A 23,970-nucleotide genomic window follows, 5' to 3' on the forward strand; every position below is an offset into this window, starting at 1 on the left:
CACTGCACCCTTCAGGTCCCACAGGCAGCTGGATAGCACTGGTCCCTCTCGGGCTCTGGCTTCCCACAGCCCTTGTGGGCTGCTGGGTAGCACAGGCCTCTGTAGAGCCCCAGGTCCTGTTGCTGGCGGCTGGGTAGTGCTGCTGCCCAGTGGGGCTCAGCTCCTGCTCAGTCTTTGCTGTAGTTTTTGGGGATGGGTCTCAGCTGCTGGTCTGTGCTTCTGTTGCCTGGGAATGGATGTCCGCTCCCCAGCCTCTGTTTCTGGGAGTATATCTGGACTCTGATCAGGCTGCTACTGTAGTTTTTGGGGATGGGTCTCAGCTGCTAGTCTGTGCTTCTGTTGCCTGGTGCAGGGACTATGCGATCCAGTTACCTATAAGACCTGCAGGGTGTTGAGGCACCAGAGAGGATGGTGCTGGGCTCCCAGCTGTTTGCGGCTTCTGCAACCGGTACATTGGCAGCTCCACTACTGGGCACTGGTCTGTGTTGACACAGAGTGTCCACTGGTCCAACGGTGCCAGGTGCACTGGTAGGCTCAGGTTGCTGGGCCCTAGCCGCTCCCACTGACTCCTCCCAGGGAAGACCCAGGATCTTCCAAAATGGTGGGACCTCCCGTGGTGCAGGGAGAAGTGCCCTAAAGAGCCACTTACTGCAGTAGTTGGCTGCTCCCCATCCACAGCACAGAAACCTTCTGTTCCACGTCTCTGCACTGCACGAGTTTGGTCGTCCACCTTCTCATCCACTCTCACTCTCTCACACACTCGCTCACTCTCTCACACACTCACCCTCCCTCCGGTCCTGCCTGCCACCTATCCTGTTTACTTTTGCAGCTAAATAAGCTGCTCCACTGAATCATTTAGCAGTTTCTCCCAAGAAGTGTGACTCAGGCCCAGGCAAGATGAGAGTACAAACTCTGACCTCCAAGTCTTTGCTTTATACCAGATAGTTCCCCTTAAAGGAGCTAAAACCAAAAGGTTCTGAGCACATCAAATGATAAAATGAGCAGAAAACTAACAAAAAGCCCAAAATTTTTTATTAATCATGAGACTAAGTGGCACTACTATTTTTTTTAAAATCTCAAAACACTAGGTTTAATTTAAAGACTTCCTCTGTGATTATTTTTTAACAAATAGCTTAAGTGGAATACTGAGTATCCTTAATGCATGGAGACATGGCCAATAACAAATAGACAGTTTGGAACATGGAAAGTAGTTCAAAACAAATCCTCAAGTACTTACTCTTTAGTAAGAAATGTATGCCATTCGAATGACACTTGAGTAATATGAGTGAGGGCAAACTAGAAAAGGAGAATAAAAAATATGAGTAGGACCAACTGGAGCATCAGAAAGGTTTAAAATGTTCACATTCATAGAGAGTTAGAATATGTCTGATCCAGATTCTCTATTTTTCACTTAAAGCATCTTGAACTGGGGACCTGCTCAAGTTCCAAAGACTAGCTGGTTCAAGCTCAAGTTACACTATAGTTGTTATTTCTCTAGTTTGTCCATTTAAAACCCTGGCAAACTAAACATCAGATAACTTGTCCAAAGTTGCAAGACTGACAAAAGTGCAGCCAGAATTTTGAACCTACACCTTCTGACCTCAAAACCTGTTTCTTAGCCCTACTTGTCTCAGGATCTTCATCTGAGATTAAGACAATACTATCTACCTCATAGGGTTAATGCAAGAATTACACAAGTAATACATGCAAAGTTTAACTTCTTAGTATAGCTCCTGGCATACAATAGGTGCTTAATTAATGGTAACTGCTTTTACTAGTAGTAATAGAATTAACCTCTACACTATGCCACAATGGGAAAGAACGAGTTAGAAATGAATCTAGCATATAAATTGACCTGCCTTCCCATCAATGGGAAAGAACAAGTTAGAAATGAATCTAGCATATAAATTGACCTGCCTTCCCATCAATAAAAAATCCCAGGTTCGATCCTAAGAAGTTATGGCTAACTTTTTTCAGGAGGGCTGCTAGGAGACCATCAGTAAGTGGAATGAGTCTCCCTACCACATCTACCCTTCTGTAAGTGCTTAGGCTCCATGGGGACAGAAAGAAAGCATAGTTCTCATACAGGAGAGCACTGAATATAGAAACAGAGGTATGTGGTCGGCTTGTACGTTGTTGCAGTTTTGTCACTGGGAACAATACAACTGAACCAAAGGCAGTAGTATCCATGGTGGGCATCTCTATGAAAAAACCCTTTGGAGAACTGAGGCAAGGGGTGGGGGAGGGGGGACAGATAAAACCAACACTGACTAAGTACTTTCTACTACATACCTGTTAACCTCATTTAATCCTTCTATGGACCCAATGGCACACAAAAAATTATTCACAGTGTACAGATAAAAGTGCAGAGAAGCACTGTACTAAAAGCACAGAGATGTTACATACTCAGTTTTGCACAAATAGAAATAAAACCAACAGCCCCTGGCCTGTGACAGCCATATTAGCACCCTATACTCACCACCTCCACTTCCCATTACACCCCACTTAAACCCACATTTCAGCTCTGCCTCGACTCCTCCCCACAAGCAGTGTAGATGCTGGACAACTCATTCAATACTTCCACTGGAATAAGAATAGTACAGGTTATCCAATTTGTCTTAATCTCAGTGATAACACAATTATTTTCCAATAAGATTTCACAATTTCTCCTAAGCTTCTAATCACAACATTTTTTTTTTAGCTCAACAATTTTTGTTTACTCTGCTCCTAGGGAACCCACAGGCCCATGAGAGAGTAACCATGCATCTTTGTTTTGTCACCCCTCAGGCTGGGGAGCAGCACCTTCAAAAACATGCAGCGCCGGCACACAACACTGAGGGAGAAAGGCCGCCGCCAGGCCATCCGGGGTCCCGCCTACATGTTCAACGAGAAGGGCACCAGTCTGACACCGGAAGAGGAGCGCTTCCTGGACTCCGCCGAGTATGGCAACATCCCCGTGGTCAGGAAAATGCTGGAGGAGTCCAAGACCCTCAACTTCAACTGTGTAGACTACATGGGACAGAATGCACTGCAGCTGGCTGTGGGCAATGAACACCTGGAAGTTACAGAGCTGCTGCTCAAGAAGGAGAACCTGGCACGGGTGGGAGATGCACTGCTGCTGGCCATCAGCAAGGGCTATGTGCGCATTGTGGAAGCCATCCTCAACCACCCAGCCTTCGCCCAGGGCCAGCGCCTGACGCTCAGCCCGCTAGAGCAGGAGCTCCGCGATGACGACTTCTATGCCTACGATGAGGACGGCACGCGCTTCTCCCATGATATCACGCCCATTATTCTAGCAGCCCACTGCCAGGAGTATGAGATTGTGCACATTCTCCTACTCAAGGGTGCCCGCATTGAACGGCCCCACGACTACTTCTGCAAATGCAACGAGTGCACTGAGAAGCAGCGGAAGGACTCCTTCAGCCACTCACGTTCCCGAATGAATGCTTACAAGGGACTGGCAAGTGCTGCCTACTTGTCTCTGTCCAGCGAAGACCCTGTCCTCACTGCACTGGAGCTAAGCAATGAGTTAGCCAGACTAGCCAACATTGAGACTGAATTCAAGGTAATTCACCACTCACCAACTTGCAGGCAGCCTGTGTAGTGGGCTCTTTCAGGTGTGTCCAGTATCTGAACAGGCTGTCTTCCAGTCTAACACAGGGTGAAGGCCCCAGGGTCTTTTCTTTGGGGCTCACAGAGAGGAAGGTCACTTCTTCAACCTGTCAGATGTAGGCCTGGAAAAAACAAACAAAAAACAGCCAATTAAGGGGAATATTTGAAATCATGTAAGTGTAGTAAAGGAATGACTTAGACACAAATCCATGCTGCAAAAGACAAGAAGCAGGCAGGCAGGGTTGCATTATGGTCTGGTGCAGATGCCTCAGCTCTAGACCCAGGAAGCTCAGGAGCCTGAAGTCCTGTGGTGGTTTCCTAGTCCAGGTCTTGGACTTTCTGTCTCACCCGTATGGTTTTGATTGTCTTGTTCACATCTCTATCCCATCCTGGACTGTGCTGATCCTAGATTCAATCTCTTATTTAATGCCAGAAAGACATAGTAGCAGCCTTTCTCGATTTAGGAAGCTATTGTTATTGTCCTGTCAAAGGGCTGAGGAGAAGGTACATGAAAATTAAAATAAAATGTCTGTGGAGTTGGGCTTGTCACTCTAGTAGATGGACATGGGGCAAAGCCTTGTAATTCAGCCATCCTGATTACACTTGGACCTACCTAGCTAGGTCAAGAGATGGCGACCCATCCACATAGCCTATTATTCAATAGTTGGCCTATGTTTCTGCGGTCAACTGACATTCCCCCTGAAAGAGAGGACTGCGACCTAATTCTTCTGAGTGTTTAATAATAATTAAAAGCAAACATTTAGTGAGCACTTACTGTGTGCCAAAAACTAAGTGCCTTAATATGACATTTAATCCCTTCAACAATCATTGACATGGTTACCATTATTGCCTTCATTTTAATCCTTACCCAAGGATATGTTTTATTATTATTTATTTGAGAAACAGAAGGGAAGGGAGAAGAGAGAGAGAGAAACATCAATGTGAGAGAGATACACTGATCACTTGCTTCCCGTACACACCTTGACTGGAAATCAAACCCACAACCTAGGCCTATGCCCTGACCTGGAATCAAACCTGCAACCTTTTGAGTGTATGGAACAACATTCCAACCAACTAAGTCACCCAGCCAGGGCCTATTATCTTCATTTTATATGAGGGCATAAAGGTAGAGAGATACCATATAGCTAGTAAGTAGCAAAGCCATTATTCAAATCTCTGTGGTAGGTCATCTGTGCCAGCTCTTAGCCATTATAGGAAATTGCAAATAAAAGGCCTTGTTGATACATTGGGCTTCTCAGAGTTTCATTTATCTTTATCTGAATGACAAAGGAATATTCCACTACAGAAAGTATGGCTGGAAGAGTAGAAATTACAACTGAGTTCATAATTTCTCATCTTGCCATTCAATTAGAGCCTATGATGCCATGGAACATATTAAAAAGGGATTACCTATGGGGCTGACACAGAGCTAGGAAATCATGTCACCTGCAGGAGAGAAGTTCATTGTCCCCAAACAAAATGTCAGTGCAAGAGCTGCCCCTGCACGGGACATAATTAGGTGGCTGAGGATGGGTACCAACTCACAACAAAGGAAGCCTCATGGACCACATCACTCAGGAAGATCTCAAAGAAGGAAACAGAAGTGGGCTGGGCCTTGCTGAGCAGAAGGAATTGGATCAGTGAGAAAAGAGGTGAGCATTCAGAGGAGGCAAGTGAAGGTGTGGTCCAGAATGGCCCACAGCAGGCCAGGGACTGATGAGAAGCTGCATGTGACCAGACTTCCTGTAGAGGCACACAGGAGGAATGCTGAGGAGGTGAGATAGAGGCAGACATCAGAGGGTCTTGTGTGTCAGGCTGAGCACTTTGGATGTTATCCTGCAGGAAATGGAGAGCCACTGAAACTTTGTGATTAGGGGACTAAATGATGAAAGCCAGAGTTTTTGAGAATTTACTTGACTGATAGGTAAGATCAGTTAGAGGATTTGGAGTGTGAGGCACTGCAACCAAAGAAGAAGACAATTTAGCTATGGGTGCATGAGGCCATGAAAGCCTCTCCGTAGAAATGGGATAACTCACAGCCAGGGACAGAAGAACCAGGCCTAGAGGTAGCTGCAGGGCACCAGAAACTATGAATAGATGAAGAATACTATAATTAACTAATTTTATTCCATCTGTCTCCCCATCTTGGACCCATCTACTGAACTAAAGATACTTTCCTACATCCTGCCTTATTCATAGCCTCATCTAGAAAAATTGGTGGATATAGATGTAGAGATTACCCAAAGAAGCCCACAAAAAATGTAACCATTGCCTCTCCTTTTCTTGTTTCTAGACAATAAACTCCATCTATCAACAATAAGGCTAATAATGTCCTAAGGAAACTTGGTGGAGTCCTATTCCCCGGGCTTCAGACTGAATCTGCATATAGGTTATGTAAAAAAAAAAAAAAAAAAGAGGCTAAGCCGATTTATTTAGATGTGTATTTCTGGCCAAGAAAAAAATGATTCAAGGAAAAATTGTTTTTTGAATCAGATTATCAGGACAATGGCACAGTTCTCTACTTATCTGGAACCTGGGAGCATGTCAGCCTTACTAAATAAAATGATGCTAAACTAACATTTGGAATTGCATCTGGGCCATTTGTTTCCTCTTACTAAAACCAAAAGCCTGTTTTAGAGTATATGATATCCAAAATTTGAAGTTTGCTCAAAGCATTTACTACGATATTTTGATTTAAGAGTAAATTATGAAAATTATGGACAATTAAGAATCTACTAACATGACAAATACACTCTACAATGCAACAATTTAAGCAGATAAGATTTCACATAAATATACATTCATATCCTTTTGTTTGAAATAATGTCTTTCAGATTGTTGACAAAGTGTGTGTTATAAATTAACAAAAGTGTTCATTTAGAACCTTATCACTTATTCAACTATCCTTGCATGTGCATTCCTGACATTAGAAATCTTCTCAGAGAAGAGGCAGCTTACCAAGAGGGAAGTCAAATTGTAATAAAAAAAATAAAGAGCAGCCCTGGCTGGTTTGGTTCAGCAGTTAGAACGTTGGCCCACTGTCTGAAGGGTCATGGGTTTGATTCCGGTCAAGGGTACATACCTGGATTGCAGGTTCGACCCCTAGCCCTGGTTGGGGTCATGTGGGAGGCAATCAATTGATGTGTACCTCTCTCATATGGATATTTCTCTCTCTCTCTCTCCCGCTCTCTATCTCTCCCCTCCTCCCTCCCTTCCACTCTCTCTAAAAATCAATGAAAAAATATCCTCAGGTGAAGATTAACGACAACAACAAATATATATATATATTTACACATATATATGTAAATATATGAAAAATAAAAGAATAAAGAGTAAATGGCCCTGGATGGTTTGGCTTAGCGGTTAGAGTGTTGACCTGTGGTCCAGAGAGACCAGGGTTCAGTTCCCACTAAGGGCACGTACCTCGGTTGCAGTTTGTCCCTGGCCTGGTTGGGTTGTGTGGGTGGCGGCCACTTGATGTGTCCCTTTCATGTCGATGTTTCTCTCTCTCCCTCCCTCCCTCCCTCCCTCCCTCGCTATCTGAACAAAAAATGGAAAAAATATTCTCAGGTAAGAATTTTAAAAAAAAAAAAAAAAGAGTAAACGCATGTATTCTAAAATGTATTCTAAACAGACTCCGTAGGAGTCTGTTCTGCCTTAAGGGAACTACAGTCGTCCCTCGTTTATCACGATTAATCTGTTCCAGACTCTAGTCTAGTGGTTGCACCTGGCATTGAAGGATTCCTGGGGTGCTCAAATACATAGGCCTACAGTCCATACGTACAATAATTTTAATCGTAATTGTAATACAGGGGTGTATAATTGACTCAGACAACCAGGCGCATGCTGTATCATTTTCACTGTCTCGATCAACTTTTAATGAATATATTTGAATAAAACCACAATAGAGTGAAGCCCTGAAGTGAGAAGTGGCGAGGATTGACTGTATACATTACTGCCTATAGCCATGTGTTATAGAGATGACCCAACACCACCAACTATATAAAAAAAGCGATCAGATTCTCAATGGAGATGACATGTCATCCTTAAAAGCCTCTAAAACACTCATTCTGGAAGTGGGTCTCCTAACATTGTGCATGAAAACCTGGATTTAGCTGACAAGGCTACTGTTTTGAAAGTCATTTTAATTTACCACCAGAATAGAATCTAGTCACTAGCAAGAAGTACAGCTTAAGTCAAGATCTCTTTTAAATTGTGGCTGAAGTCAGATGTCTGCTAAAAAATCAATATTTTTAATGTGGAAATGATACAGCTGTTTAAAAATTTTCTTATGACTCTCTAATCTTGGGTCTAGAAAAATATTAAAGCTCACTGAGGTCTTCCTAGTATCTTGAATGGTGCCCAGAAATCTAGTAAGCATTCCATAAATACTTAATGAAGGAAATGAAGGCAATCCTAAAAGGATAATCATTTCCATTGATGAAACAAGTGATTAGTTCTATCTATGGTTTAAACTCTGCATGTATGGATTTAATAGAGGTATCTGACAGACATGGTGAAATGGGGAAGCTCTAAAAGTTACAAGGTGGTTGAAGGGATAAAACCAACCCACATTAAATAACTAAAGACCAATCATTCGCTGCACTGTATGATGCCAATGGTCACTAAACTCCTGGAGGGCAGTGTGTCTTCTTGGTCTTGCCCACAGTATCTACCATGTGGAGTCTAAAAGCACTGCACACAAATAATATTTTGGTTGGTTGGTTTATCCATACAGCAGGAGACAGAGCCAGGGAAGACCAGCATGAGATGAATTACAGTATTCAGAGGTGTTTCACTGCTGGAATGGGCTCTCTGTGTAGAAGTACCTGTAGTAAAATGGTAAGAATAGGACTTTGTCTATCTCAGTTGATTTACAGCTTCTGCCACCAAGAACATAGTAAGGTCTCCACATTTCTCTTGACTGAGTCTGGTTGGTTTTCTTTACTGATTATCTTTCTAATAAAATTGCTAAGGGTCCCCTTTATTTTGCTGGTGTCTTACCAAATTCCTGGGCATTCTATGTGTGTTGCTTATCAGTGGAGCTGTTGTTTCAAAAAGATTACAGGTACTAAATCTTTCTTCCAATTCAGAGTTATGCCAACAGCAATGCCAAGCAGGGGTGAGAGGGGATGGGAAGGAAAGGCAAGAGAATATTGTAGAGTGAGGTTCAGGGCTTTGGAAAGAAGGATAAGCAGAATGGGGATTAGAGGGATCCCTCTTGCTCTATCATCTTTTGCTTAAATTGAAAAGTACCCTATGTTCCCAAGTCTGTTGCAGCCCAAGAAACACTTCACCTTAGTTATTTGAGATTTGGTCATTGTGAACCATAACAAAGCTGCAACTGAGAAAGAATTTCCTGTTGACAAAACATCAGTGTAGAGGCTGCTGACTGTGCTTCAGTCACATGCGACTTATTCTTACAGAGCACAGAGAGGGAGAGTAGGGGCAGAAAGCTAGAGTTGTAGCTTCATCTTGCTCAAACTGTTGATGAATTTTCTGTTTGTCAATGAGTTGCTAACCACATGCATTATAAAAAATAGATAATGAATTATGTATTAATGTTTATGTTGCCATTTTAAGACCCATAAAAAACCTCTGTGGGCCTAAAATACCACAAATTAAAAATGCAAATAATAATAAATCGACCAATTTGCCACCTGCTATGATATCTACTGAGATTCCCTTGTGGAAGGTAAAGATGTTGAGATGACAGTTTGTAATCTGCTTGCAAACTTATCAAAATGGAATAGAGAAGAGGAGGGGAAAAGAAGGAGGAGTGAGTTTGTATTGTGGTAAGGAGAGCTCAGAGCATGCCTGAATGCTGGCCTTCTAGAATCAGGAGCCAGGAAGCCTGAGGAAAGGCCCACCTTGGGCATGAGGCAGAGCCAAGGCTGAATGAGTCCATTGCCTCCAGTGGAATCTGTGTTTGTACCTGTTTCTCAGATGATTCAAAAAAATTTTAGGATTTTTAAATTTTATAGACCAATGCCCTGGGAAAATATATTTCCTCAAAGTTTGAAACCTTGGCTAGTAGTATAAACAAATGCCTGCTTAACATGTACGAAATGACTTGAAAACTGTTTCCTTTTCCATTGGGAAAATATTTTTTAAGCTGTGAAGGCTGCAGGTCTTAAAAGCAAGTTGTTTTGTAAGAGACACTAGCAGATAACTCCTCAAAGCACTCACTTATATCCCCAGTACCCTCAGGGATCTGACTGGGTCACTCAATCTCTCTGCTTGGGTACCTGGTGATGCAGAATGAAAGCAGAAAAGAGAAAGCTGATGGGTGTCAGGTGATGAGCTATGATGGGATGGCCCCTTACTAAGCATGCACAGGTAGGGTGCATTCAAAGCATGCATGCCAGTCAACAGGTCCACACTGGGGTCATGATTATCAGCTTTCATATCTGAGCATAAGATCAGGGACTGGCTTATCTCAAAGAAACAGAGGTGACCTCTGCCCACGTTAGCTTTGTTTTTTTCTATTTTTCTATCTAAATGTCTAGAGGAGCACTTTTGCCAGGGCATTCATTAATAAATCATAACAGGAAAAAGAGCTAATTAATGTGTCCTTTTTTTTTATCCTTACCCAAGAAAATTTTTGCACTTATCTTCAGATAGAGTGGGAGGGAGAGAGGGAGGAAGAGAGAGAGAGAGAGACAGAGAGAGAGAGAGAGAGAGAGAGAGAGAGACATCAATTGGTTGCCACCCACATGACCCCAACCAGGGCTGGGAATAAACTGCAACTGAGGTACATGCCCTTAGTGGGAATCAAACCCAGGACTCTCTGGTCCACAGGCCAACACTCTAACCGTTGAGCCAAACTGGCCAAGGCAAGTCCTTTAATGACAATTTTTCATTGTGTCATAACTAATGCCCAAAGTTAAATGACTTTCCTCTTCTGGGGTTTATGCCAAGAATCTCAGCCACTATACACTAGGTTATTGGTATTCAGGTGGCACAAAGGAGGCCACTTTGCTAGGTGAGGACAAGGGCAGTGGACAGGCTCTGGTAAGTACACAGGGCAGACATGCTTCATTTCCTCAAGGTTCTGGAATAGCAAGCAAAGAGCTGGGCTCTGGAATCAGACTGACCTGGGCTCCAGTCCCAGAGCCATCTCCTGGCAACCATACAATCTTGGGCATCTATTAGAAGTTAGTTTTCTTATCTAAAAAGGGGAAAATATGCCCTGGCCGGTTTGGCTCAGCGGTTAGAGCGTCGGCCTGCGATCCGGAGAGACCCGGGTTCGGTTCCCGCTAAGGGCACGTACTTCGGTTGCAGTTTGTCCCCGGCCCTGGTTGGTCGTGCGGGTGGCAGCCACTCGATGTGTCCCTTCACATCGACGTTTCTGTCTCTCTCTCCCTTCCTCTCTCTCCCTCCCACTCTATCTAAACAAAAAATGGAAAAATATCCTCAAAAATATCCTCGGGTGAGGATAAAAAAATAAATAAAAAAAAAAAAGGGGGGAAAATGGAGTTAAGTATTAGAACTGTAAGATGTCCAAAATGGAATGCTTGTTTTCTCCACCTGAACTCTTGGTCATACCCAAATCTCTGTAAATGACATCATGATTCACCCAGTTGTTACTGTACATGTAAATTCCATGTACATGTAAGCTCCATGGTTAAAAATTAGGTAATGGAATATTTTCCAATTGGAAAAAAGCAGGCCACTGAAACTGAGTAAGCCTGGAGTGCTGCTAAAATATTGTGAAAAACAGTAGCATGGACAGAAAAGAGAGAGGAACAAAAGAGAAAGAAGGAAATGGGCAGGCACAACTCCTGCTAAACACAGACAGAGATTACTTTTTTTTAAAATAGCTCAATGAAAAAGATTCATCACTACACACACAAAAAATTTTGAGGAAAAATAATTTCCTATACAAGTACAAATATCAGGCTGAAATATCAGAGATAAGGAGAAAATGGAGACAGTTCTTAAGAATATTATTAGTCAATGAGTAGTAGCTCAAATTAAATTAAATTGAAATGATGAAAATGCAAGATTTTCCTCTGAAAAAAGTTACAATGCTATAAATTACTCGTAATAGAGTAACATTACTCAAGGATGATGCATACATCATCAACATGGAGGCATGTGTTTTATTAGCAAATTCACATTCAGATTAATGTGAAAAATATATCAGGAGGGTGGAATGGAAGATGGTCTGTAGACTTACAGAATATCAGAACTGGATGGACCCTCATATTCCAGAGCTACCTGATCATTCAGCATTGAGCATTATTAAGCCTCTAGTATGAGCCAGGCTCTGGGTAAGGTGCTGGAATGAGATGATGAACAAAATAAAGTTCCTGCCCTCAGGACTTCGTAGTCTAGTGGAAAAGACAGGCATTCTTCACACAATCACACAAATAAATATAGCTTTACAAATCATGCTAAGCAGTAAAAGGGCAATTTTAAAACTGTCCTTTTAAAATTGGACAGCTGAGTTTAGGTTGGAAGATGGCAGCAGGCAGGACCGGAGTGAGGGTGAGTGTGTGAATGAGTGAGCGAGTGTGTGAGAGAGTGTGAGTGGACCTGTAGGCAGATGACCAAACCTAGCAGTGTAGAGCCGCGTAGCAGAACATTCCTGTGCTGTGGACTGGAGCAACCAGCTACCACCGAAAGCTGCCCTTCAGGGCGCTTCTCCTTGCACCTCAGGGAGGTCCCACCATTTTGGAAGATCCTGGGTCTTCCCTGAGAGGAGAGAGTAGGAGCGGCTACAGCCCAGCACCTGAGCCCACCAGCACACCTGGCACCATCGGACCAGTAGACACTCTGTGTCAACACAGACTGGTGCATAGTGGTGGAGCTTCCAAGGTACTGGTCATGGAAGCCTCACACAGCATGGAGCCCAGCAACATTCCCCACAGTAGCAGCCCAATCAGAGTCCAGATATACTCCCAGCAACAGAGGCTTGGGAGTAGACATTCATCCCCAGGCAACAGAAGCACAGACCAGCAGCTAAGACACATCCACAAAAACTACAACAAAAGATAAGCAGGAGTTGAGCCACACTGGGAGGCAGCACTCCTCAGCTGCCAGCAACAGGACCTGGGGCTCCACAGAAGCCTGTGCTGTCCAGTAGTCCACAAGAGCAGTGGGAAGCCAGAGCCCAAGAGAGACTGGTGTGATCCAACTGCAAGCCCGCTGGAACTGCACAGGGCAGGGGCACCAGAGGCCTGTGTGACCCAGCAGGAACTGTGTGATCCAGTTATTCATGGGGCCTGTGGGGTGCTGAAGCACCAGAGAGGCCTGTGCGACCCAGCAGGGACTGCGAGATCTAGTTACCCATGGGGCCTGTGGGGTGCTGAAGCACCAGAGAGGCCTATGCAACCCAGCAGCCCATAACATAGGCATAGAGCTGGGTCCCCAAAGGGACTGTGTGATCCAGTTACCCGTGGGACCTGCAGGGTATGGGGGCACAAGAAAGGCCAGTGAGACCCAGCTGCACACAACATAGGCTTAGAGGATGTGAAAATGGAGGCAGAGTAATAGAAACTATGTAGATAATCTCCCAGGATGAAATGGGAATTACAACTAAAATAAAGACAAATCCTCAGAGAAAAGCAGCAGGACAGAGACACTGGTAGGATCTGTGGAGGCACCAGACGGTGGTGGGCTGGGAGCCCTAGGACAGAAGCAGTCTTAGCTATGAGCAGCACCCTTGGGGGATGAAGAGCAAGCCTGATCCACAGCGCAGAGAACCAGGACAGAGTGCTAAAATAGCCACAGCCACTCACCTGGGAGCTATGGCAGAGAGAGGGCAAACTGGACTGGAACTCTGTGGGGACACACGGGATTTGGAGGGAACTCAGAGTTTTTGCTGAGTTTCAGCCACAAAGGATGGTGGCCAGTGTACTCTTTCCCTGAACTGTGGAAAAAGAAGCACCCCCCACTTCTCAGAGATTCAGCCTTTCCCAGGTAAAGCAAAGAAATGCAGATTGAGGCTCATTAACAATCAGCATCTATCCCACCCTCTGGAATTCCTCTTATGCAGAACACCAGGGTTATATTCCAAGGCAATGAGTAACTGAGACTACTAGACTCCAGGAAAAAGCTAGAGGAAAACTGAAACTTTCCTGAGCTTGCAAATCTACCCACGAAAGTAAGACATGACAGTGGTGTTGAACGTGGGCCCACCCAGGTTCATCCAAACCCTGTAGAGGGAGCCACAAACAGCAGAACACCAATACCCACAGGGAAAATTTGGAAGGCTCCAAAACCCACAGAGATAGCCAAAATGGTGAAACAAAGAAACGAATCCCAAATGAAAGAACAAGAGAACTCTATCAAAGATGAGATCAATGAAATGCAGCTAAGCAAATTATCAGAGGTAGAGTTCAGAGCCATGATCTTGAGAAAGCTCAACAGCATGAGTAAGGACATCAGCACCATGAGTAAAGTTATAGAAACAATGAAAACCAACCAAGTGGAAATGAAGAATGATAGCAGAAATTAAGAACACATTGGAAGGACTAACCAGCAGAGCAGAGGAAGCTGAGGACTGGATCAGTAAATTGGAAAACAGGGTAGAAAAAAAGATAAACCAATCAGAAAAACAAAAGGAAAGAACAATTAAGAAACAGGAAGATAGCTTAAGAGAACTGTGGGACAATGGGAAATGTAATAGCATTTGCATCATAGGAGTCCCAGAAGAGGAAGACAATGGGCATGGGTTAGAGAATATATTTAAAGAAATAGTGACAGAAAACTTTCCTAATGTGGTGAAGGGAGAAAGTATTCAAGTTTAAGAAACACAGAGAGCCACAAGTAAGAAGAACCAAAAGAGGCCCACACCAAGGCACATAGTAATAAAAATGACAAAAATTAAAGACAAGGTGAGAATCCTAAAGGCAGCAAGAGATAAGAAACAGGTTACCGACAAAGGAAACCCCATAAGGCTCTCAGCTGACTTCTTGACAGAAACCCTACAGGCTAGAAGGGAGTGGAATGAAGTAATCAAGGTGATGAAAAACAAGGATCTGAATCCAAGAGTATTCTATCTAGCAAGGCTATCATTCAAAATAGAAGGTCAAATAAAGAGGTTTCTGGACAAAAATAAATAAATAAATAAATAAATAAATAAATAAATAAATAAGGCTAAGGGAATATATTAACACAAAACCAGCACTGCAAGATATGCTAAAAAGAAAAAAAAGAAAAAAAAAACTGCTGTAATTAGTAGAATAAATAGGAAGAAAAACAGAATCACATTAAACAAAAAGGGCAATAAATAAGTACATATCAATTATCAACTTAAATGGGAATGATTTGAATGCTCCGATAAAAAGACACATAGTAGCTGACTGGATAAGAAAGCATGACTCACATATATGTTCTTTACAAGAGACCCACCTCACAACAAAAGACTCACAAAGCTTGAAAGTGAAGGGATGGAAAAAAATCTTCCAAGCAAACAAAAAACAATAAAAAGCTGGGGTAGCAATACTCATATCTGATAAAGTAGATTTAAAAATGAAGGCCATAAATAGAGACAAAGAAAGCCACTACATAATATTGAAATGATCTATCCAACAGGAAGATATAACCTTGGTAAACATATATGCATCCAAAATAGGAGCACCAACATGTATTAAAAATCTTCTGGAAGACTTCAAAGGAAAAATCAACAGGAATACAATCATAGCAGAAAACTTCAATACCCAGCTGACATCACTGGATAGATCTTCTAGACAAAAAATTAACAAGGAAACACAGACTCTAAATGAAGCGCTAGATCAAATGGATTTAATAGATATCTACAGAGAATTACACCCCAAAACTGCAGAATTCACATTCTTCTCAAGTGCACATGGGACATTCTCAAAGATAGACCACATGTTAGGGCACAAACTAAATCTCTACAAAGTCAAAAAGATTGAAATCATATCAAGCATCTTCTGAGATCACAATAGCATGAAACTAGAAATCAATTACAACAAGAACATGTGAGGACATTTGAAAACATGGAGGCTAAATAGCATGTTATTGAACAAGGAATGGATTACCATGGAGGTCAAGGAAGAAATGAAAAACTTCCTGGAAACCAATGAAAATGAAGACACAACAACACAAAATCTATGGGATGCAGCGAAAGCAGTTCTGAGAGGGAAGTTCATAGCACTACAGGCCTACCTCAAGAAACAAGAAAAATATCAGACTATCTAACCCCACAACTTAAAGAACTAGAAAGCAAACAAGAAGAAAACCCCAGAGCAAGTAGAAGAAAGGAAAAAGTAAAAAGTAGAAATAAATGACATGGAGACCAAAAAAACAATTCAAAGGATCAATGAAACAAAGAGCTGGTTTTTGGAAAAGATAAACAAGACTGATGGACCCTTAGCTACATTCACCAAGAAACAAAGAGAGAGAACCCAAATATACAAAATCAGAAATAAAAGAGGAAAAATAATAACTGACACCACAGAAATACAAAGGATTGTTAACAAATATTATCAACAATTATATGGCAACAAATTGGACAATCTAAGCGAAATGGACCAATATCTAGAAATACATAGACTCTAAAAACTGAACCAGAAAGAGATAGAAACCTTGAACAGACCGATAACAACAAAACAAATTGAAGATGTAATCAAGACTCTCCCAGCAAACAAAAGCCCAGGCCCAGATGGCTTCACGGGAGAATTTTACTGAGCATTCAACGAAGAACTAATATCTATTCTCCTTGAACTATTTCAAAAAGTTCAAGAAGAAGGAAGACTTCCAAACTCGTTTTATGAAGCGAGCATAATCCTAATTCCAAAACCAGAAAAAGACACTACAAGGAAAGAAAACTACAGGCCAATATTCCTGATGAACATAGATGCCAAAGTCCTGAACAAAATACTAGCAAATCGAATCCAGCAATACACCAAAAAAATTATTCACCATGACCAAGTGGGATTCATCCCAGGTATGCGAGGCTGGTACAATATTCACAAATCAATAAATGTGATACACCACATAAACAAAATGAAAGATAAAAATCATATGATCATATCAATAGACTCTGAAAAAGCCTTTGACAAAATCCAGCACCCATTTCTGATAAAAATGCTCAGCAATCTGAGAATAGAGGGATTATAGCTCGGTATAATAAAGACCATATATGAAAGACCTACAGCAAACATCATATCCAAAGGGCAAAAACTAAAAGCATTTCCCTTAAGAAGAGATACAAGGCAAGGATGCCCACTTTCGCCACTTCTATTTAACATAGTACTGGAAGTCTTAGCCACTGCAATCAGACAGGAAGAAACAATAAAAGGGATCCAAATTGGAAAGGAGGAAGTGAAACTGTCATTATTTGCAGATGACATGATACTGTACGTAGAAAACCCCAAAGACTCCATCGAAAGTTTACTAGACTTAATAAATGAATTTGGAAAAGTAGCAGGATACAAAATTAACATCAAGAAATCGATGGCATTCTTATACACAAATGATGAACTCACAGAAAGAGAAACTAAGAAAACAATCCCATTTACCATTGCAGCAAAAAAATTGTTATCTAACAATAAACTTAAGCCAAGAAATAAAGGACCTATTCGCAGAAAACAACAAGTCATTGAAAAAAGAAATAAAGGAAGATATAAAAAAGTAGAACCACATACCCTGTTCATGGATGGGAAGAATTAACATCATTAAAATGTCCATACTACCCAAAGCAATCTATAGATTCAATGCAATCCCCATCAAAATACCAACAACGTACTTCACAGAAGTAGAACAAAGACTTCAAAAGTTAATATGAAACCAAAAAAGACCCCGAATAGCCACGGCAATCTTGAAAAAGAAGAACAAAGTTGGAGGGATCACATTACCAGATTTCAGGTTATACTACAAAGCCACTGTAATCAAAACAGTCTGGTACTGGCACAAGAACAGGCATATAGACCAGTGGAACAGAACAGAGAACCCAGAAATGGACCCAAGGCAATATGCTCAATTAATATTTGACAAAGGTAGCAAGATCATTCAGTGGAGTAAGAACAGCCTCTTTAATGAATGGTGTTGGGAAAATTGGACAGCCACATGGAAAAAAAAGGAAACTCAACCACCAACTTACACCCTACACAAGAATAAACTCAAAATGGATAAAAGACTTAAATGTGACTCATGAATCCATAAAAATCCTAGAAGAAACTGTAGGCAACAATATTTCAGACATCATACGCAGCAGAATTCTCACTGATACATCAGCTAAGGCAACAGAAACAAAGGAGAAAATGAACACATGTGACTGCATCAAACTCAAAAGCTTCTGCACAGCAAAAGGTACAATCATCAAAATGGAAAGGCAACCCACTGTATGGGAGAGCATAATTGCCAATGATATATCAGATAAGGGGTTAATTTCCAATATATAGAGAGTGCTTATACAACTCAACCAAAGGAAGACTAAGAACCCAATTTAAAAATGGGCAAAGGACCTAAATAGACACCTCTGCAAACAAGACATACAAATGGCTATGAGACATATGAAGAAATGTTCAACATCAACAGAGAGATGCAAATTAAAACAATAATGAGGTATCACCTCACACCTGTCAGAATGGCCTCCATCAACAAATCATCAAACAAGTATTGACGAGGGTGTGGAGAAAAGGGGACTCTAGGACACTGCAGGTGGGAATGCAGACTGGTGCACCCACTGTGGAAAACAATATGGTGTTACCTCAAAAACTTAAAAATTGAACTGCCATTTGGCCCAGTGATCCCACTTCTAGGAATACACCCTAAGAAGCCTGAAACACCAGTCGGAAAGAATATATGGCCCTGGACAGTTTGGCACAGCGGTTAGAGCATCGGCCTGCGGTCCAGAGAGACCTGGGTTCGGTTCCCGCTAAGGGTGCATACCTCACTTGCAGTTTGTCCCCGGCCCTGGTTGGGTCATGTGGGTAGCAGCCACTTGATGTGTACCTTCCATGTCAATATTTCTCTCTCTCTCTCTCTCTCTCTCTCTCTCTCTCTCTCTCTCTCTCTCTCTTTCTCTTCCTGTCTCTCCATCCCACCCTATCTGAACAAAAAAATGAAAAAGTGTCCTTGGGTGAGGATTGAAATAAATTAATAAATAAATAAATAAGAAAGAATATATGTACCCCCATTTTCGTAGCAGCACTATTTACAATAGCTAAGATCTGGAAACAGCTCAGGTGTCCATCAGTAGACGAATGAATAAAAAAGCAGTGGCACATAAACACAATGGGGTACTATGCAGCTATAAGAAAGACCTCTTATCCTTTGGGATGACGTAGAAGGACCTGGAAACTATCATCCTAAGCAAAACAAGCCAAACAGAGAAAGACAAGTATCATATAATCTCACTTATTTGTGGAATATAATGAACATAACAGTCTGAGGAACGGGGTAGTCCCAGAGATGTGGAAGTGGGGTACAGACTCACAATCCCCAGAAGAGGGGGTTGTGGGGGAGAGATAAACCACAGAACTAATATGCATGTATGCATGAACAATGGACATGGACAACAAAGCTGGGGACAGGGCAGGGAGCGGTGGGGAGGGGAGCGGTGGGGAGGGGGGAATCAGTGGGGGAAAAAGGAGAAACATCTGTAAGAAAAATTAATTAATTAATTAATAAAAAAAAGAAGAAGAAGGAAAAAGAGCCCACTCTCTTCCAGTAGGACTTGATCCTAACTAATTGTACTTGCAATACACTGTTTCTAAATAAGATCCTATACCTAAGTTCCAGGGAGGATGTGAATTTTGAGGGGACATTGTACAACCCAACACGATGGGATAGCACCTAGTCGAGATAACTTAGTGAAGGATGAGACCAGGAAGCCAGGTGACCCTCACTGCAGAACAGGATAGAAGGCCAGAAGTCAGTTATTCTGGGAAGACAGTCCTAAAATTAGGACTTGGTGTAAAAGAAAAAGAGGAGATTGCTGATGCTTTCTATTGATCAAGGCACAAGTGGAGACAGAGATAGTGGAATTCTGTATTGTGTGTGCATGTGATGTTTGGGAAAGTAAGATGGGTAAGAGATGGGGAATAGCTAACTGAAGGAATGGGGGAAACTTGGTATTGGGGAACTGCCCCTCTCAAGTATGAGAAAAACATTTTCAAGTCTTGGGTTTGGGGATATTGAAAATAAAACAGACTGATTATAGAATCTTTAGAATACATAGAAACGTAGAGAGAATAGTCCTGGCTGGTTTGGCTCAGTGGTTAGAGTGTCGGCCCATGGTCCATAGAGACCCAGGTTCAGTTCACGCTAAGGGCACATACCTCAGTTGCAGTTTGTCCCTGGCCCTGGTGGGTGGCAGCCACTCGATGTGTTTCTCTCACATCAATGTTTATCTCACTCTCTCCCTCTTACTCTATCTGAAGATGAATGCAAAAAGTGTCCTCGAGTGAGGATAAAAAAAAAAAAGTAGAGGGAATAGAAAATTCAGCATTAATTCCACCATCTAAGAACAATTTGTATGTTTTCTCCTAGTGCTCCCCCTATCCCCAGGGGCAAAAATTGGCATTATTACTATGACTCAGTTGATGAACCATTATATTTTTGTTTCTTTTCATACTTTATCCTCAATCCCATTCCCCCACACCCCAAAAAAATCACACACACACACACACACACACACACACACATAAATGTGTGTATATATAACATGTTTGCATGTATGTATGTCTACATGTATTCATTCAAGAAATACTTCTTTTGTACCTACTATGTGAAAAGCTCTAGAGGTCAGAAACACTCAGAGACCATCAAAGCCCTATAATCTCTGCCTCACAGAGGTTATACACTAATGGAAACCAAAAAAAAAAACATATTGTTGATTTGTGTTGTGTGTGTTTATAAATTACATAAAAGGGACCATGTAATAACATTAAGATCTTTCTTACTCTTCCACTCACCACCAAGTTTTTTATAGTATCTACAAATTGCTGTATATAAACACAGTCCATTGCTTCTGTCTGAGGCCTAAATTCCATTATCTGTGAATGTAGCCTTTCGCTTCCTCATTCCCATAGTGACAGACACCTAGATTGCCTCTAATTTTTTGTTACCACAAATAATGCTGCAAAGTACATCCAAACCTACTCACAACCCTCTTCTAGCATTCTTGTGCTATTGACCCTATAAGGTCTGCTCAGGGTTCCTTTCATTAGCACCAATGACTGCCCCAGAAGGCCTGCCCTTGGGGCCTTGATCTGCCATGTTGCCAGCTCTAGGTATTACCCCACTGTTTTTTTACCAGTAGGAGAAATGTAAAGTTAGTTTAATTTGCATTTCTCTAATTGCTAATGAAACTGAGCGCTTCATGTACTGTTCAGCCATATGGATTTCTCTTTTCTATGACTTGGCCTCTGCCTATCATTCCTTCACCCACTTGTTAACAGGCTTTTTGTTTGGGGGTATTTTTATATCTTCTTGCAGGAGCTCCTCATACATTCTAAATACTAGCTCCTTGTTTACTCCAGGTATTGCAAATATCTTCCCCCAGTCTGTTAAATTTACCAATGGCACCCTCTGTTGAACAAAAACCCTTATTTTTTAAAGGTCTTATTAAAGAAATCCATTTAGTCTTATTAAGAAATCCTCCCCACTCAAGGTCACAAAGATATTCTCCTATATTACACCTATTTTTTTCTTCTATTGCCTTCATAGATCTACCATTTACTTTTTTATTGTATTAAATGTATTGGGGTGACATTGGTTAATAAGACTATAAGTTTCAAGTGTACAATTCTATGATATATTATCTATATACTCTAATTACGTGCTCTCAACCCAAATTAAGTCTCCCTCTGTCACCATATATTTTAATCCCCTTTCCCTCTTCAACCTCACTGCATCCCACTTTCCCATCTGTTGTCTGTGTCTATGAGTTTTTTTGTTTTGTTTGCTACTTTCTGTTTTATATCCCGCATATCAGTGAAATCATATGGTTCTTGCCCTTTTCCATCTTTTTAAGTCCAAAGTCCAACCGGAGTTTACTTTTACATATAGGGTGAGTTTGTCAGATTTTTGCTTTTCTCTGTAAGTTAGTTACCCAGCATCATTGTTAGATAATCTAACTTTGCCCCACTAACCATGATGCCACCTCTAACACACACCAATTCCCAAATATACATGTTTCTGCTTCTGGGTTTTCTATTCCATCGCAGTGTCCTATGTGACTATTCCTCTACCTGATCCCCCAGTTTTATTCCCAAGACTTGGTTTTATGACCTATTACTAGGTACCGAGGTCCAATTATTTTTTTCTATGCATAGAAAACATTTTTTTTTGTCGATGTTTTGTTCTGTGCAATGGTGACAAGACTATATAAACTATTTGGAATCATGGTTTTCTCATTAAACATTATAACTTTGCCATTTCCCCCATGTAATGTCAGCACTTTATAAATAACAGTTCCTGAAAATTTTCAGTGTTATGTGTTGCAAGGAAAACTTTTCCTCCATCATCTTAGGTTGCAATAGTTGGGGGGCTGTGATTAACAGGAGAAAAGTCAGAGTTTATTCATATGCATACAGAAGTGCCTAATAGAAGTAGCTACCTGAACAGTAAAGACAAGGGTTTATATATCAACTTAGTGGGGAAAGGAAGGTAAGAAAACAGTTTCTAAGAAAACCGAGGAGTTTTAAGAAACACACGTTTGGAGGAAACAAATGGAAGGCATGAGAGTTTGTGATGTTTGTTTTCATCTGGATACAAGTGGTCAGTCTCCTTTCTGGCTATAACACCCACCCTAACCCCTTCACCTCTGGCAGAATTATGGTAGCTGTATTTTGGGGAGGCCCTGCTGAAAAGTTTAAAAAATAAAAGAAGTTTAGCTGCTGTTTTTTTTCAGATGTTTTTAGCTTAAAATAATCTTTATGTCATTGTGATGAGTCAGAAGTCCCTACACATATAAATAAATCAATAAAACTAAATTTCTGACAATTCATCACTGAGTCCCAAATAACCCCTGCTGCCCAGTATAAGGTGAGGGTGGGCCCCAAGGGACTGAGGGAGGGCTGTGTGAAGAAACATGCCTGAGCTCTTGCCTAAAAAGATACAGACAGGCCTGTAAAGGAAAGAAAATATTTTCTCTCCATCCTTCTGAGTTCGTAGCTTTGAATTATTTTAGTGTTTCGTTTTTAGGCTATAGAATGGTAAAACAGCATGGTCTTTTCTTCCTCTATTAGGCTGTATAGGAGGAAAAAAATATTTTCTACTCTACCCTCACAGGTTCCCCAACTAGAGCCCTATAAACTAGACAGGCAAAAGACAGATTAACAACAACAAAAAACAAACAAACAAATAGAATTTTATTAACATGTGCATAGCACAACAGATGGGAGAACTCAGAAATGAGTAACTCAAAGGGATGGTGATGACTTGGGCTTATAAAGCATTTTAAAAGAACAATACAATTTTAGACAAGTGACAAGACAAAGGGAAAGTACTTTGAGCTTCTGAGACATCAAATTGTGGGGCGGTAACTCTTTGGAGAAACGAATGGTAGATGAGTACTCCTTTTAGCCAGGTTTGTTATGTAGATGCCTCTGGTGCTGTCTCTGGGCTAATAAGAGTCTAGGGTTGTTCTATCCTTGGTAGAGAGGGAAGGGAGGACACTCTTACAGATTTATGTCCTTTTAGACAAATAGGGGAAGGGCAGGGAGCTTTTCTTGTACCTACTTCTTAATTTCTTTTAGCTCCATATAGTCCTTATGCCAAGTTGGTATATTTGAGGGTGGCATGTTATGCTACCCTTCAAACCTGTGAATTATAAGAAGTCGGCAAATGCTATTGCAGCTCCTGGATCCAAGGTAGAGTTCCATTTAACAGCAATCAAGAAAACTGAGAGAACTGCACTTGATTGCAAAGTGAAAATAATCTCCGTCATTCAAAAATCTCACTTGTTACTGATGACTAAGTGTCTCTTTCTTTTTTTCCATTTCTAAAATATGTAATCAGTACCTACATTCATTTAAACACAGTGTAGCGATAAGAGAAACGAAAATAAACACTGAATATCCTGGCACAGGCTCCTTTTAAAACATGTATTACCTGAACAACAGGAGGCCATGAACTTGTCCATTGGTTCTCAATAAAAAACCAGATGATATAGTACACTCTGCACTCTTGTCAACTCCAGGAAGTCTGGAGGAGTTGGGGAGTACAATCTCTGGTCACAGTAGGGGCAGTATGATGTAAGAGTCAAGAAAACTAAAATTGTACACCTAGTCCTAAAGTTACAGTGACATAAGAATAATTGAGGCTAACATTTTCTAAATACTATCACTTTTCAAACAGAAAAGGGCTTTCCAAATGCTTGGTAGCATAATTATCTTTCATATTATTATGATCTCTCTGTCACTCATACCTACA

At 41.4% G+C, this 23,970-nt stretch overlaps 1 protein-coding gene across 1 annotated transcript in view; it reads left to right on the forward strand.

Annotated features, from left to right (window-relative positions):
- Positions 1-2,188: 2,188 nt before the first annotated feature.
- The window catches only part of TRPC7 (transient receptor potential cation channel subfamily C member 7), a 150,990-nt gene continuing 129,208 nt past the window's right edge, over positions 2,189-23,970 (forward strand). Inside the window, exons 1-2 of the mRNA XM_036282146.1 lie at positions 2,189-2,229; positions 2,788-3,565. Coding sequence (XP_036138039.1) covers positions 2,189-2,229; positions 2,788-3,565 — 819 coding nt within the window. The remainder of the gene's footprint in view (positions 2,230-2,787; positions 3,566-23,970) is intronic.

Source organism: Molossus molossus, unplaced genomic scaffold, assembly GCF_014108415.1.
Source record: "Molossus molossus isolate mMolMol1 unplaced genomic scaffold, mMolMol1.p scaffold_m16_p_4, whole genome shotgun sequence".
Classification (NCBI taxonomy): Eukaryota; Metazoa; Chordata; class Mammalia; order Chiroptera; family Molossidae; genus Molossus; species Molossus molossus.